General features: G+C 47.8%; 1 protein-coding gene across 1 annotated transcript in view; it reads left to right on the top strand.

Annotated features, from left to right (window-relative positions):
* The window catches only part of LOC144511350 (synaptosomal-associated protein 25), a 150,996-nt gene that overhangs the window by 119,418 nt on the left and 17,889 nt on the right, over positions 1-13,689 (top strand). The window contains exon 3 of the mRNA XM_078241633.1: positions 1,036-1,084. Coding sequence (XP_078097759.1) covers positions 1,036-1,084 — 49 coding nt within the window. The remainder of the gene's footprint in view (positions 1-1,035; positions 1,085-13,689) is intronic.

The raw sequence follows: 13,689 nt of genomic DNA, 5'->3' as shown, positions 1-13,689 counted from the left end.
CAACTCTCCCAAAGGCAGATCTGAAAACCTCAATCTTCTAGAATTAGCGTGGGACAGGGGCTGTGTATGGGGTTTGCAGTTAGGGGCTTTTTAAATAGAAAGTCATTTTATTAAAGATCTGAATGGGTAGGTATCATGCCGGATGTTTTGAAAGACAGTGTGAGACACACCCATCATTAATTACTATAGAACCATAGAATCCCTGCAGTGCAGAAGGAGGCCATTCAGCCCATCAAGCCTGCACCGACTCTTCAAGAGAGCATCTTACCCAGGCCCTTTCCCAGTAACCACACGTATTTATCCCGCTAATCCCCCTAATCTACACATCTTTTGGCCACTCAGGGACAATTTAGCATGGCCAATCCACCTAACCTGCACATCTTTCGGACTGTGGGAGGAAACCGGCGCACTCGGAGGAAACCCATGCAGACATGGGAGAACATGCAAACTACACACAGACAGTGACCCAAGCTGGGAATTGAACCTGGGTCCCTGGTGCTGTGAGGCAGCAGTGCTAACCATTGTGCCACCGTGCCGCCCACATGGTCTCGTTCCTTCCAGCTTGTCCACCCAGATGTTTATACTTATTAATATTTGAAATTAGTCTATGTAGATTGATGGAATTTTCCCTGTTCATCAGGCAGATTCCTGTGTGGTGTAAAGTAGAATGAATCTAATGGCGACTATATTTAACAAAGATTGCTTTAGCTGGGAAAGACCCTGGGATGCCCAGCTGAAAGGCCTCACTTCTTTCATCTACGCAGAATCTAATTTCCACAGGAGCTGTGATGCACTGGGACAATTTGATGGCAATTTAATGATGGTCAAGATACAATTTCATTGCCAATGCTAGTGTGTAATTGGTTTAAATCCAGTTTCTGATCTGTGATATTCCAGCACGGATTGGTTACATGTTTATCAGGAATCTATTAAATAGATTGAATTACTGATACACAGCCGGTCGTTCACATGTTTGGTTCTGAATACTTTCCTGTTATGTCTCCCTAACATTCTTTTTCTTGTCAACTCACTCAGAGCAAAGATGCTGGGATCAGGACTCTGGTCATGTTGGATGAACAAGGGGGTAAGTGGATTTCAGCGATTTGGGTACATATCTGGGACGGGGAGGGGCAATGGTGGAAATGATTAAGCAATTCCCAAAGGTGTTGATTTCAGTTTTACTGGGAGCCTGTAATTCCGTGCGATAAAACTCACACGGAGAGCACAATGTTTTCCAGTCGTTCAAAATCTCAGTGGGACTGAGCCAGGCTGAGTAAATGGCCTGTGTTTCAATCCACCGGAAAGGATAATATTTTGAGATGGTAATTAGGGATCTGCAGTAAGGACAAGAGACTGTTGCCATCCAACTATATACACCAATCCTGGGATTGCCAATCCCCCAATCATGTGATCATCAAATCCCCAATCATGTGATCACTAATTCTGCACCATGTGATCAATTCCCCCCAGTCCTGATCATCTATTTGCCTAACCATGTGATCACCCAGCATGATAGGGAGAAATATTCCTCTTCATTTCACCTCTGCTTCTTTCAAACCTATCACCAGATTGTCAAATCCATCCTGATAAATCTTTAGAAACATGGGGCGGGGGCAGGAGACAGGGGGAAACTCTCAAATCTACAAAATGTACAGTCGAGCTGCAGACAGCTGGCTGCTGGGGCAGGATTCAGCAAGTCAACAGTGTGAATTCATCTTGTAAATAACTTGGACAGCTGGCAGAGAGCGAGATGCATTTTGACAGATGTGATTCAAGCAGAGAATCCTCCAGGGATACCAGGCAGCTCACCATTCTCTGACATTGTAATGGAGGGAATTGGATCTCACAAAGAGAAAGATTCACAGGCAAGATGGTTCAAAAGGTCTCCTGCGAGGTACAATTGTGACGCTTCTTATCCAGCCATGAAACATTGGTCAATAAACTCACGTTTAATCTTTAGTTCCTGCTATTTTTAAAACACTAGCATTTACAAAGAACAAAGAACAGGACAGCACAGGAAACAAGCCCTTCGGCCCTCCAAGCCTGTGCCGCTCCTTGGTCCAACTAGACCAATTGTTTGTATCCCTCCATTCCCAGGCTGCTCATGTGACTATCCAGGTAAGTCTTAAACGATGTCAGCGTGTCTGCCTCCACCACCCTACTTGGCAGCGCATTCCAGGCCCCCACCACACTCTGTGTAAAATACATCCCTCTGATATCTGAGTTATACTTTGCCCCTCTCACCTTGAGCCCGTGACCCCGCGTGATTGTCACTTCTGATCTGGGAAATCATTTGTCCATGATTCAGAAAATCTTGGAGCTTTACAGCAGATGGAGGCCATTTGGTCTCCATTGTGTCAATGTCTTCCTTTGCTGCACAGCCAAAACACAGGACTGTAGGAATTAGGAGCAGATGTAGGTAATTCAGCCCTGCGAGCCTGCTCGAATCCTTCTACCCTGCTCTGCCTTCATGTGTTTCAAATCTTAATTAAAAATTCATCCTGGATTCTGCCCAAAATTATTGCCAGTTCACAATAAATAAGCCGGTAGCCAATGTTATTTCTACTCTCTGTGAATGCCTCGAATTCCATTGACAAAATGTATAACACGGGAGGCATGAAACCCCCACCCTCCCTCACACCCCCCCACACCCTCCCCTACACCCTCCCTCACACCCTCCAGCCCCCCGGTAGTCCCGACTCGCCCTCGACCTCCCCACACATCAGTCCTCCATCCCACAACCCCCCCTCCACCCAACCTGGTTGGCCTGTCCCGACGTTCCCCCAACCCAGCCAGCCCCGATCTCCCCGACCCCCCCCCTTCCACCCCCCCAAGGCAGCCCCTGCCAGTCCCACCCCACCCCTGCCACCCCCTCCCCACCCGGATGGCCAGCCCCGGTCTGCCTGCGATCCTTTTGCAGTGTGGCAGTGAGACCCCCTACCCCCACCAATGACCACCCCAATAGGCCCTGCCCCCTTGGCACTGTCCAATGCCCAGTGGGCAGTGCCAAGGTGCCCCTTGGGCAATGCCAGGGAGCCAGGCTGGCACCGCCCATGGGTCAACTCCCCCCTTACCCCCGACCTCCTGGGGATGCCTCAGTATCCTCTGTTACCTCCAGCGGGGTGGGGCCGCCAGTTCCCTGTTAGTGGGGAGCAGTTGTAAATCCTGCTGGAGGGAACCACTCCTGGCAGGGTTGTGGGGGGAGATGCTAGTGGTCCCGGAGACCTCCGTCCTGGGCCTGCTAATCAGATGGAAACCTGGGTTAGAATATTGAAATCAGCTCCTCGCTGGTTTCCGGTGCGGAGATGATTGCTCTGAAAATCTTGGCCCCAGAGACGCGCGGAGGCTGAGGTGCCCAGCAGGATGCCTGCTGCTGGAGCAGGGCAGCGGGCAGGGAGAACCGACTGTCAGGTCTCAGCAACCCTATTCCCACTCCTTTGAATGATGACAAACAGAAACTGGGGCATTGCCGAGGCCCCTGGAGGCAGGCACAGTCCTCATGAATATTCCAAAGGGATCGCTGGGTGATATATTTCACCGGAGGCGAGGCTGCCGCTTTCAGAGGCAGGCAGCCTCGACTGAACTCTGATTATTGTCCATTGCCTCTGCTCCCCTCCCCTGCCTATCGGCTTCCACCCAACTCTCAGGCCCAGGCTCCCTCTCACTCCACATCCCCAATCCAGCCGCACCTCCAGCCCAGACTGCATCCTGGAGCTGGTGTTCCTATTTTGGGTTTTTTTCCGTCCCCCATCCCACTAGGGCCTTCTGTTACATATCTCAGGTTGTCCATCGACACCCTGCTTACCTTTGTTCTGCCATTTACACATTCTGATCTCTCAGTGTGCCGCTAACAGCACCCTTCTTAACCACGATCACCACCATTTACATCCCCTTTGTCTTTTTGTCTATGACGTCCCTGTCAATCCCCGTCTCCTCACCCTGACGGTATAAATATCATCATATTTTCTGTTGTCTTCAATTCTGAAGAAAGATCATCCAGACTGGAAACGTTGGCTCTGTTCTCTCTCCTCACAGGCTGTCAGACCTGCTGAGATTTTCCAGCATTTTCTGTTTTTGTTTCAGATTCCAGCATCCGCAGTATCTTCATTTTATCCTTTCTAATCATGTCATGCAATCCTATAAAGGCATTTTACAGCATTCACAGCAATCCACTGTTCACTGCTTGCCAACTTGTTGTTCATGAGAGGTGATCTTATTGGAAGATAGGACTCTTAAAGGAAAGGCAAAATACTGCCTCAAAATTCTGAATCTGAAACAAAAACACAAAATGCTGGAAAAACTTAGCAGGTCTGACAGCATCTGTGGAGAGGGAATAGAGCCAATGTTTCGAGTCAGGATGACCCTCTGTCAGAACCCAGAAGGGACTTGACAGGGGAAATACTGAGAGGATGTTTCCCCTCATGGGACAGTCTAGGACCAGAGGGCACAGTCTCAGAGTAAAGGAATGCCAATTTCAGACTGAGATGAGGAGGGATTTCCTCTCTCAGAGGAACTCCTTGCCACAGAGAGCTTTGGGAGCAGAGTCCTTGTGTATATTTAAGGCTGAGATATCAGTAAGGGAATGAATGGGCAGCACAGTGTCACAGTGGTTAGCACTGCTGCCTCACAGCTCCGGGGACCCGGGTTCAATTCCGGCCTCGGCTCACTGTCTGTACGGAGTCTGCACATTCTCCCCGTGTCTGTGAGTTTCCTCTGGGTGCTCCGGTTTCATCCCACAGTCCAAAGATGTGGGGTTAGGTGGATTGGCCATGCTAAATTGACCGTAGTGTCAAGGGATTAACAGGGTCAATATGTGGGGTTACGGGAATAGAGCCTGGGTGGGACTGTGGTCAGTGCAGACTCGATGGGCTGAATGGCCTCCTTCTGCACAGTAGGGATTCTATGATTCTATGAACGGTTACAGGCAAAGGGCAGGAAAGTGGACGTGAGGAATGTTGGATCAGCCATGATCCTACTGAGTGGCGGAGCAGGCTTGAGGGGCCGAATGGCCTCCTCCTGCTCCTATTTCTTACGGTCTCTGTGTTTTCTATCCACTAAGCGATCCTTTATCCATGCTAATATATTACCCCCAACTCCAGGAGACTTTATATCGCCAGTTAATCTTTTGTGCATCAGAGGAACCTGGAGTCAGAGGAATTGGGGGATTTGAGGAAGTGTTGTCGGGCTGCAGGGGAGGTTCAAGATAGGGAGCAATGCAATGGCGGAGAGATGAAATGGTGAGAATTTTAAATTGGAGGCGTTGAGAGTGCAGTGAGGCAAGAAAGGTCAATGAAAATGGTGTTTGAGCCGGAGAGTGTGGAACATGGTGTGAGCAGTAAAGTGTCAACACAAATCTCATCAAACTGCCTACAGTTCCTCAATAACGGAGCAGTCTGTTTTCCAAAAGGAGCAGTAGAATTGTTGATGTAAATGTCCAAACGGAGAGCAGGTGGATAGATGGAATGGGTCAGAGCTGTCAGCAATGACAAGGTTCCGCATCCTTTCTATTCTGCTTCTTTCAAATGTTATACGGGTGAAGAATGAATATTGCAGCATTTTCAAGTTCTGCGCTTTCTCAACAATAATTTAGGAATGCGCTCAGGTAGAAAGGATCGAGCTCTCCAGTCCTGGCTGGCTGTAAATCCCTGACAGATGCTGAGATTCTGCACAAAGCTCATTTGTAAACGTTTTTTTTCTCCCAGCTTTTTTCCTCCTCCAGTCCTGAAGTCGCTGGGATGGAAATGCCAGGGATATAACTGGCGCAGAACGGATACAATGAAGGGACAGTCTCTGACACCAACGCAATACACCCCTCAAATACATCTGACCCAGTTTCTGGAAGGATCCTTTTAGGTGCCCCTAGCAGGTGCCTGAAACAGACTTTAGGCACTGCATTCTTATAGCGCCGGTTTTGGGGCCATCTGCCGAATTGAGCATGAAACAGTTCCAGGACTGGTGCTGAATATTTTATGTCGTTTAACGTAACAGACGCCAATCTTAACCAGTCCCAGCAGTTTCACATCGACTAGACCAACGTCTTAGAATTCCTACAGTGCAGAAGGAGGCCATTCGGCCCATCAAGTCTGCACTGCGTCCTTTACAGAGCATCTTATCCCAGTCCTGTACCTGTAACCGCACATATTTATCCTGCTAATCCCCCTAACCTACACATCCTGGGACACCAAGGGGCAACTTAGCATGGCCAATCCACCTAACCCGCACATCTTTGGAGCGTGGGAGGAAACCGGATGCATCCAGAGGAAATCCACGCAGACACTGGGAGAACGTGCAAACTCCACACAGACAGTGACTCAAGCTGGGAATTGAACCCAGGTCCCTGGCGCTATGAGGCAGCAGTGCTAACCATTGTGCCACCCTGCCGCCCATGTGAACGCCATAGTGTGATCATGGGCCCCTGCCAAAACGAACAAATTCTTAAAGGTCACTATTGCAGAGTTGATTATTTTTGGCTGCCAATTCTCTTTGACGATGGGACAAAGCCCCACATAGACTAACCGCCGTATGCCATCATTTTGGGATGCTGCTCGAAAGAAGGCATTTTAATTAGCCTGCCTGGCCACACCCAAAATCATGCCACCAAACTACCTCTGCTGGCACTTACACACACACACACACCTCTCAGGCCGCAATATGGAGATGGCCACATTTGCAGCTATAGCTAGGCCTCTCTGTAAGCAGGGAGGTAGGTATGAAGCTGTGATGTCGACTGCAGCAAGAGAGTAGCAGCTAATCTGCAGCACGGAGCCAGTACGATAGCACCAACCTCCATCCACTGATAAACCAATACTGGGAACAGTGCCCAGAGTAACAAGAAGGATAGAGCTTAAAGCTAATCATTATCGATGCTGAGGAAGGCTCCAAATAGAATCACAATCTAACTGCTCAAGAGGCCATTTGGCCCATTGGGTTTCTTTTTACCAACCCTTTGAAAGAGTTTTCCAATTAGACCCCATGCCCGTTCTCCAGAACTCTGCAAATTCTCTCCCTCTGTAACTATTTACATTAATCCAGAGCTAAAAGATCATTACCGCTCTTATTATCACGACTGTCTTTGCCCTTTTATCTTTCACCTCTCTGCTTTGAAACCTATTATTTTCTTCGCCGATCATTACCCAGTCAATAGGTCAGAGAAGGAAGTCATTTGGATAGGAAGTCTATTAAAGTGAAATGAGTCAGTGTGTTGACAGCTTCTGCCTGCTGATGTAGGCAGTCCTGGGGCTATGGTTTTTCTGCAGCTTTTAGAAATGGCAGCCTTGGGATTTAATTACTGCAAGCTTTACTCAGTCTTAATTATATTTATTTCACTCCCTCCTCCAACAGTAGCTGACTGCAAATGGAGGAGGGATCCATCTACCCCCTGCCCAGCCTCACCCATCTGGCCTGGCCTTCACCATTCAGCCTAAACAGACAGTGCTAAGGCAACAATGTAAATACAGCACTTGTTAGCCCAGAGCCTGAAAAAGACATTTTAACCAGCCCACTGAATTTCAGCCACAGTGTAAAGCATTGTAAAGCGATGGCAGAGTGATTAACCTATTTGCACCTCTTCATAGAACATAGAACATTACAGCGCAGCACAGACCCTTCGGCCCTCGGTGTTGCGCCGACCAGTGAAACCAATCTAAAGCCCATCTAACCTACACTATTCCAATATCATCCGTATGTTTATCCAATGACCATTTAAATGCCCTTAATGTTGGCGAGTCCACTACTGCTGCAGGCAGGGCATTCCACACCCTTACTACTCTCTGAGTAAAGAACCTGCCTCTGACATCTGTCCTATATCTATCACCCCTCAATTTAAAGCTATGTCCCCTCGTGTTAGCCATCACCATCCGAGGAAAAAGGCTCTCACTATCCACCCTGTCTAATCCTCTGATCATCTTGTATGCCTCTATTAAGTCACCTCTTAACCTTCTTCTCTCAAACGAAAACAACCTCAAGTCCCTCAGCCTTTCCTCATAAGACCTTCCCAGCATACCAGGCAACATCCTGGTAAATCTCCTCTGCACCCTTTCCAATGCTTCCACATCCTTCCTATAATGCAGCGACCAGAACTGTACGCAATACTCCAAGTGCGGCCGCACCAGAGTTTTGTACAGCTGCAACATGATCTCCTGGCTCCGAAACTCAATCCCTCTACCAATAAAAGCTAACACTCCGTACGCCTTCTTAACAACCCTATCAACCTAGGTGCCAACTTTCAGGGATCTATGCACATGGACACCGAGATCTCTCTGTTCATCCACACTACCAAGTATCTTACCATTAGCCCAGTACTCTGTAATCCTGTTACTCCTTCCAAAGTGAATCGCCTCACACTTTTCCACATTAAACTCCATTTGCCACCTCTCAGCCCAGCTCTGCAGCTTATCTATGTCCCTCTGTAACCTGCAACAACCTTCCGCACTGTCCACAACTCCACCGACTTTTGTGTCATCCGCAAATTTACTAACCCATCCTTCTCCGCCCTCATCCAGGTCATTTATAAAAATGACAAACAGCAGTGGCCCCAAAACAGATCCTTGCGGTACACCACTAGTAACTGGACTCCAGGATGAACATTTCCCATCGACCACCACCCTCTGTCTTCTTTCAGCTAGCCAATTCCTGATCCAAACCGCTAAATCACCCCCAATCCCATGCCTCCATATCTTTTGCAATAGCGTACCGTGGGGAACCTTATCAAACGCTTTACTCAAATCCATATACACCACATCAACTGCTTTACCCTCATCCACCTCTTTGGTCACCTTCTCAAAGAACTCAATAATGTTTGTGAGGCACGACCTACCCTTCACAAAACCGTGTTGACTATCCCTAATCAAATTATTCCTTTCTAGATGATTATAAATCCTATCTCTTATAATCCTTTCCAAACCTTTGCCCACAACAGAAGTAAGGCTCACTGGTCTATAATTACCAGGGTTGTCTCTACTCCCCTTAGAACCATAGAAAATTACAGCTCAGAAACAGGCCTTTTGGCCCTTCTTGTCTGTGCCGAACCATTTTTTGCCTAGTCCCACTGACCTGCACTTGGACCATACCCCTCCACACCCCTCTCATCCATGAACCCGTCCAAGTTTTTCTTAAATGTTAAAAGTGACCCCGCATTTACCACTTTATCCGGCAGCTCATTCCACACTCCCACCACTCTCTGCGTGAAGAAGCCCCCCCTAATATTCCCTTTAAACTTTTCTCCTTTCACCCTTAACCCATGCCCTCTGGTTTTTTTCTCCCCTAGCCTCAGCGGAAAAAGCCTGCTTGCATTCACTCTATCTATACCCATCAAAATCTTATACACCTCTATCAAATCTCCCCTCAAACTTCTACGCTCCAGGGAATAAAGTCCCAACCTATTCAATCTCTCTCTGTAACTCAGCTTCTCAAGTCCCGGCAACATCCTTGTGAACCTTCTCTGCACTCTTTCAACCTTACTTACATCCTTCCTGTAACTAGGTGACCAAAACTGTACACAATACTCTAAATTCGGCCTCACCAATGCTTTATATAACCTTGATGTGGAGATGCCGGCGTTGGACTGGGGTGAACACAGTAAGCGTTTTAACAACACCAGGTTAAAGTCCAACAGGTTTATTTGGTAGCAAGCACCATTAGCTTTCGGAGCGCTGCTCCTTCGTTAGATGGAGTGGAAATGTGACCATTTCCACTCCATCTGACGAAGGAGCAGCGCTCCGAAAGCTTATGGTATTTGCTACCAAATAAACCATTTGGACTTTAACCTGGTGTTGTGAGACTTCTTACTGTGTTCACCCCAGTCCAACGCCGGCATCTCCACATCATTTCTTCCATTGAGCCAGTGTCTAATCCAATTTACTACCTCCCCATGTATACCCAGCGACTGAACCTTCCTAACTAACCTCCCTTGAGGGACCTTGTCAAAGGCCTTGCTGAAATCCAGGTAGACAACATCCACCGCCTTCCCTTCGTCAGTATTCACGCAGGAAAAAGACAATGTTGTCGAGGAGAATACTGAGATACAGGCTATTGGACTAGACGGGATTGAGGTTAATAAGGAGGAGGTGACACATGTTCAAAGATGTGGCCATGCTAAATTGCCCCTTAGTGTCCAAAGATGTCCAGGTTAGGTGGATTGGCCATGCTAAATTGCCCCTTAGTGTCCAAAGATGTCCAATCTCAAATAGATTGGTCAAACATGACCTACCATACACAAAGCCATGTTGACTCTCCCTAATAAGTCCCTGTTTATTCAAATATTTGTAGATCCTATCCCTTATCACACCTTCCAATAACTTGCCCACCACCGACGTCAAACTTACTGGCCTATAATTTCCCGGATTTCTTTTGGAACCTTTTTTAAACAACGGAACAACATGAGCCACCTTCCAATCATCCGGCACCTCCCCCATGAATACTGCCATTTTAAATATTTCTGCCAGGGCCCCTGCAAGTTCAACACTAGCTTCCCTCAAGATCCGTGGGAATACCCTGTCCGGTCCTGGGGATTCTTGAACAAGGGGACAACATTTGCTATCCTCCAGTCTTCTGACACTATTCCTGTAGACAATGACGACATAAAGATCAAAGCCAAAGGCTCTGCAATCTCCTCCCTAGCCCCCCAGAGAATCCTAGGATAAATCCCATCCGGCCCAGGGGACTTATCTATTTTCACACTTTCCAGAATTGCTAACACCTCCTCCTTATTAACCTCAATCCCGTCTAGTCCAATAGCCTGTATCTCAGTATTCTCCTCGACAACATTGTCTTTTTCCTGCGTGAATACTGACGAAAAATATTCATTTAGCGCCTCTCCTATCTCTTCAGGCTCCACGCACAACTCCCCACTACTGTCCTTGACTGGCCCTAATCTTACCCTAGTCATTCTTTTATTCTTGACATACCTATAGAAAGCTTTAGGGTTTTCCTTGATCCTACCTGCCAAATACTTCTCATGTCCCCTCCTGGCTCTTCTTAACTCTCTCTTTAGGTCCTTCCTGGCTAACTTGTAACTCTCAAGAGCCTTCACATCTCATCTTTACATAAGTCTCCTTCTTCCTCCTCACAAGAGATTCAACTTCTTTAGTAAACCCCGGTTCCCTCGCTCGACCACTTACTCCCTGCTTGACAGGTGTCTTCTGACACATGTTCAAAGATGTGGCCATGCTAAATTGCCCCTTAGTGTCCAAAGATGTCCAGGTTCGGTGGATTGGCCATGCTAAATTGCCCCTTAGTGTCCAAAGATGTCCAGGTTAGGTGGATTAGCCATGCTAAATTGCCCCTTAGTGTCCCAGGATGGGAGGTTTAGTGGGGTAAATGTGTGGGGTTAAAAGGATAGGGTGGGAGGGCTGGGTCTGGGAAAGATGCTCTGTTGGAGAATCGCTGCAAACCTGGTGGGCCGAATGGCCCCCTTCTGCACTGTAGGGATTCTATATGCCTTTTCCAGAGCTGGAGTGTGGGAACTCTGGCTGTTTCCCCACTTCTCCCCCAGATTGTTGGTGCTAAAGCCACTTCCATTTCACTGCTCCTAAATCTCAGCCCAGCACTGAACTGGCCTGTCTGGTTCACTGCCTTTTCCAGTTAAACCTCCAGGGGGAGTCTTCTTTCAAAGTTTAATACAGCACCAAGTGGACAATAAAACAAGCACCAGTATAGTTCCAGCTGGTACTTGTGAAGGAGATGGAGGGCTGCATCCCCGGCATGCGGTTACCCAAATACCAGTCTGTCATAAGTTTCAGCAAAGTGCTCCACACCCCACTCGGACATCTGATGTAGAGGTATAAACCCTCTGATTAATACATTCACTGAACATTCCTTTGTAAGTAACTGAACTTAACAGAGAGGAGGCTTAAACAAATGCCATTGATTGGTACCCTGAGGGGTGGATTTAGAGAAGATGCTTCCACTTGTTGGAGAATCTCAAACTGTTTAAAAGTAAGAGTTGCTCATTTAAGACGGAGATGAGGAGAGAAGTTTTCTCTCTCAGAGGGTGGTGAGTCTCCGGAACTCTCTTCCTCAAAAGGCAGTGGGAGCAGAGTGAGATAGAGTCTTGATTTAACGAGGAGGTGAAAGGTTATTGGGGGTAGGTGGGAATGTGGAGTTGAGATTACAATCAGATCAGCTGTGATCCTATTGAATGGGGTAGCAGGCTGGAGGGGCCGAGTGGCCTTCCCTCCTGATTTATGTGTTCGTGTGGTACCCGATCAGTAGACCCTGCGGTGATTCTCCAGAGGCCGTGGGAATTATAAAATTCCAAGTAGATCCTTTTAGATTAGACAATAAAGAAACTATAGAGTCCAAAACTATAACATTAATGGGCAAATACTGAACACATTGGCTGGAATTTTACCATCCCAGCCACCACGGGAATCGGAGAGGGCGAGGGGCGGACCATGGAAATATCCGTTGACCTCGGGTGGAATTTTCCGGCTTCGGGACGAGCGAGGCCGGAAGATCCCCCCCATTCCGTCTCCAATTTCACTGACATGGGCTCTGCCCAGTGTTTCCCCAGCCTGGTGCTTCATCCTGAGTTATTTTCTCTGCAGTTTTGTGTCAGTGCTGGGTGCTGTTGCCTTTCTCAGGGACGGGACAAAGAGACCGGTTCTAAACCACCCCGGGCCAGAACAGAAATTGGATGCACCCTTGTTGGTGTTATTCTGAACCAGAAATTAACCATCCGTTGCCAGCTGAGCTAAGCTGCCCTGCTTGTTATCTATTGAACTCACTTAGACAAACGCATTGATCATTGGGTCATCAGTATTGGCAAGTGTTCATCTTAGCTTTTCTTGTGCAATATTTCACGCAGGATTACATCAAATCGAGAGTCCAGAAACAGGCCATTCAGCTCAACCAGTTTGTGTCTCCTCCTGACAATCTCATCTCACATCAGCATATCCTATCCTTTCTCACGCATGCTTTTATTTAGCTTCCCCCTCAATACATCTCTACAGTTCACCTCGTCCACTCTTCATGATACCAGCTTCCACATTCTCACCAATCTCTTAGGTAAAAAGATTTATCCTAAATTCCCAATTAGATTTATTTGTGACTATCTAATATTGTCGCCCCTAGTTTAGGTCTCCCATTCTAGTGAACATAAGGATAAGATAGTCACCAATAAATTAGCGTTGGAAATTCCCCTCTGTTGATTGGTCTCATTTGACTGAACCTGGTTATGCTGAGGTGGCCGGCACGGTGGCACGGTGGTTAGCACTGCTGCCTCACAGTGTTGGGGACCTGGGTTCAATTCTGGCCTGGGTGGCTTTCTGTGTGGAGGTTGCACATTCTCTCCGTGGCTGCGTGGCCTTCTTCCGGGATGCCCGGTTTCCTCCCACAATCCAAAGATGTGTGGGTTAGGTGGATTGGCCATGCTAAATTGCCCCTTAGTGTCAGGGGGACTAGCAGGGTAAATACCTGGGGTTTTGGGGATAGGGCCTGGGTGGGATTGTGGTTGGTGCAGACTCGATGGGCCGAATGGCCTCCTTCTGCGCTGTAGGGATTCTATGATACATCAAAGCCTAAAGGACCGGGGAAGCATTTGAGATCTCGAAAAAGGGGCAGTGGAGGAATAGTGGAATGCCACATTGCCCTGTACTTCCGAGATCCACATTCCAGCTCAGTTTAGACCAAGCGAATGAGACTGCCCTTGTGTGAAATTAGGGTGAGAAATCTTCACTTAATTTATAGAGG

The sequence above is a fragment of the Mustelus asterias genome, chromosome 24 (assembly GCF_964213995.1).
Source record: "Mustelus asterias chromosome 24, sMusAst1.hap1.1, whole genome shotgun sequence".
NCBI classification, from domain to species: Eukaryota; Metazoa; Chordata; class Chondrichthyes; order Carcharhiniformes; family Triakidae; genus Mustelus; species Mustelus asterias.
Note: the sequence above shows the minus strand (reverse complement) of the source record. Positions and strands in the feature narration are given on the sequence as shown.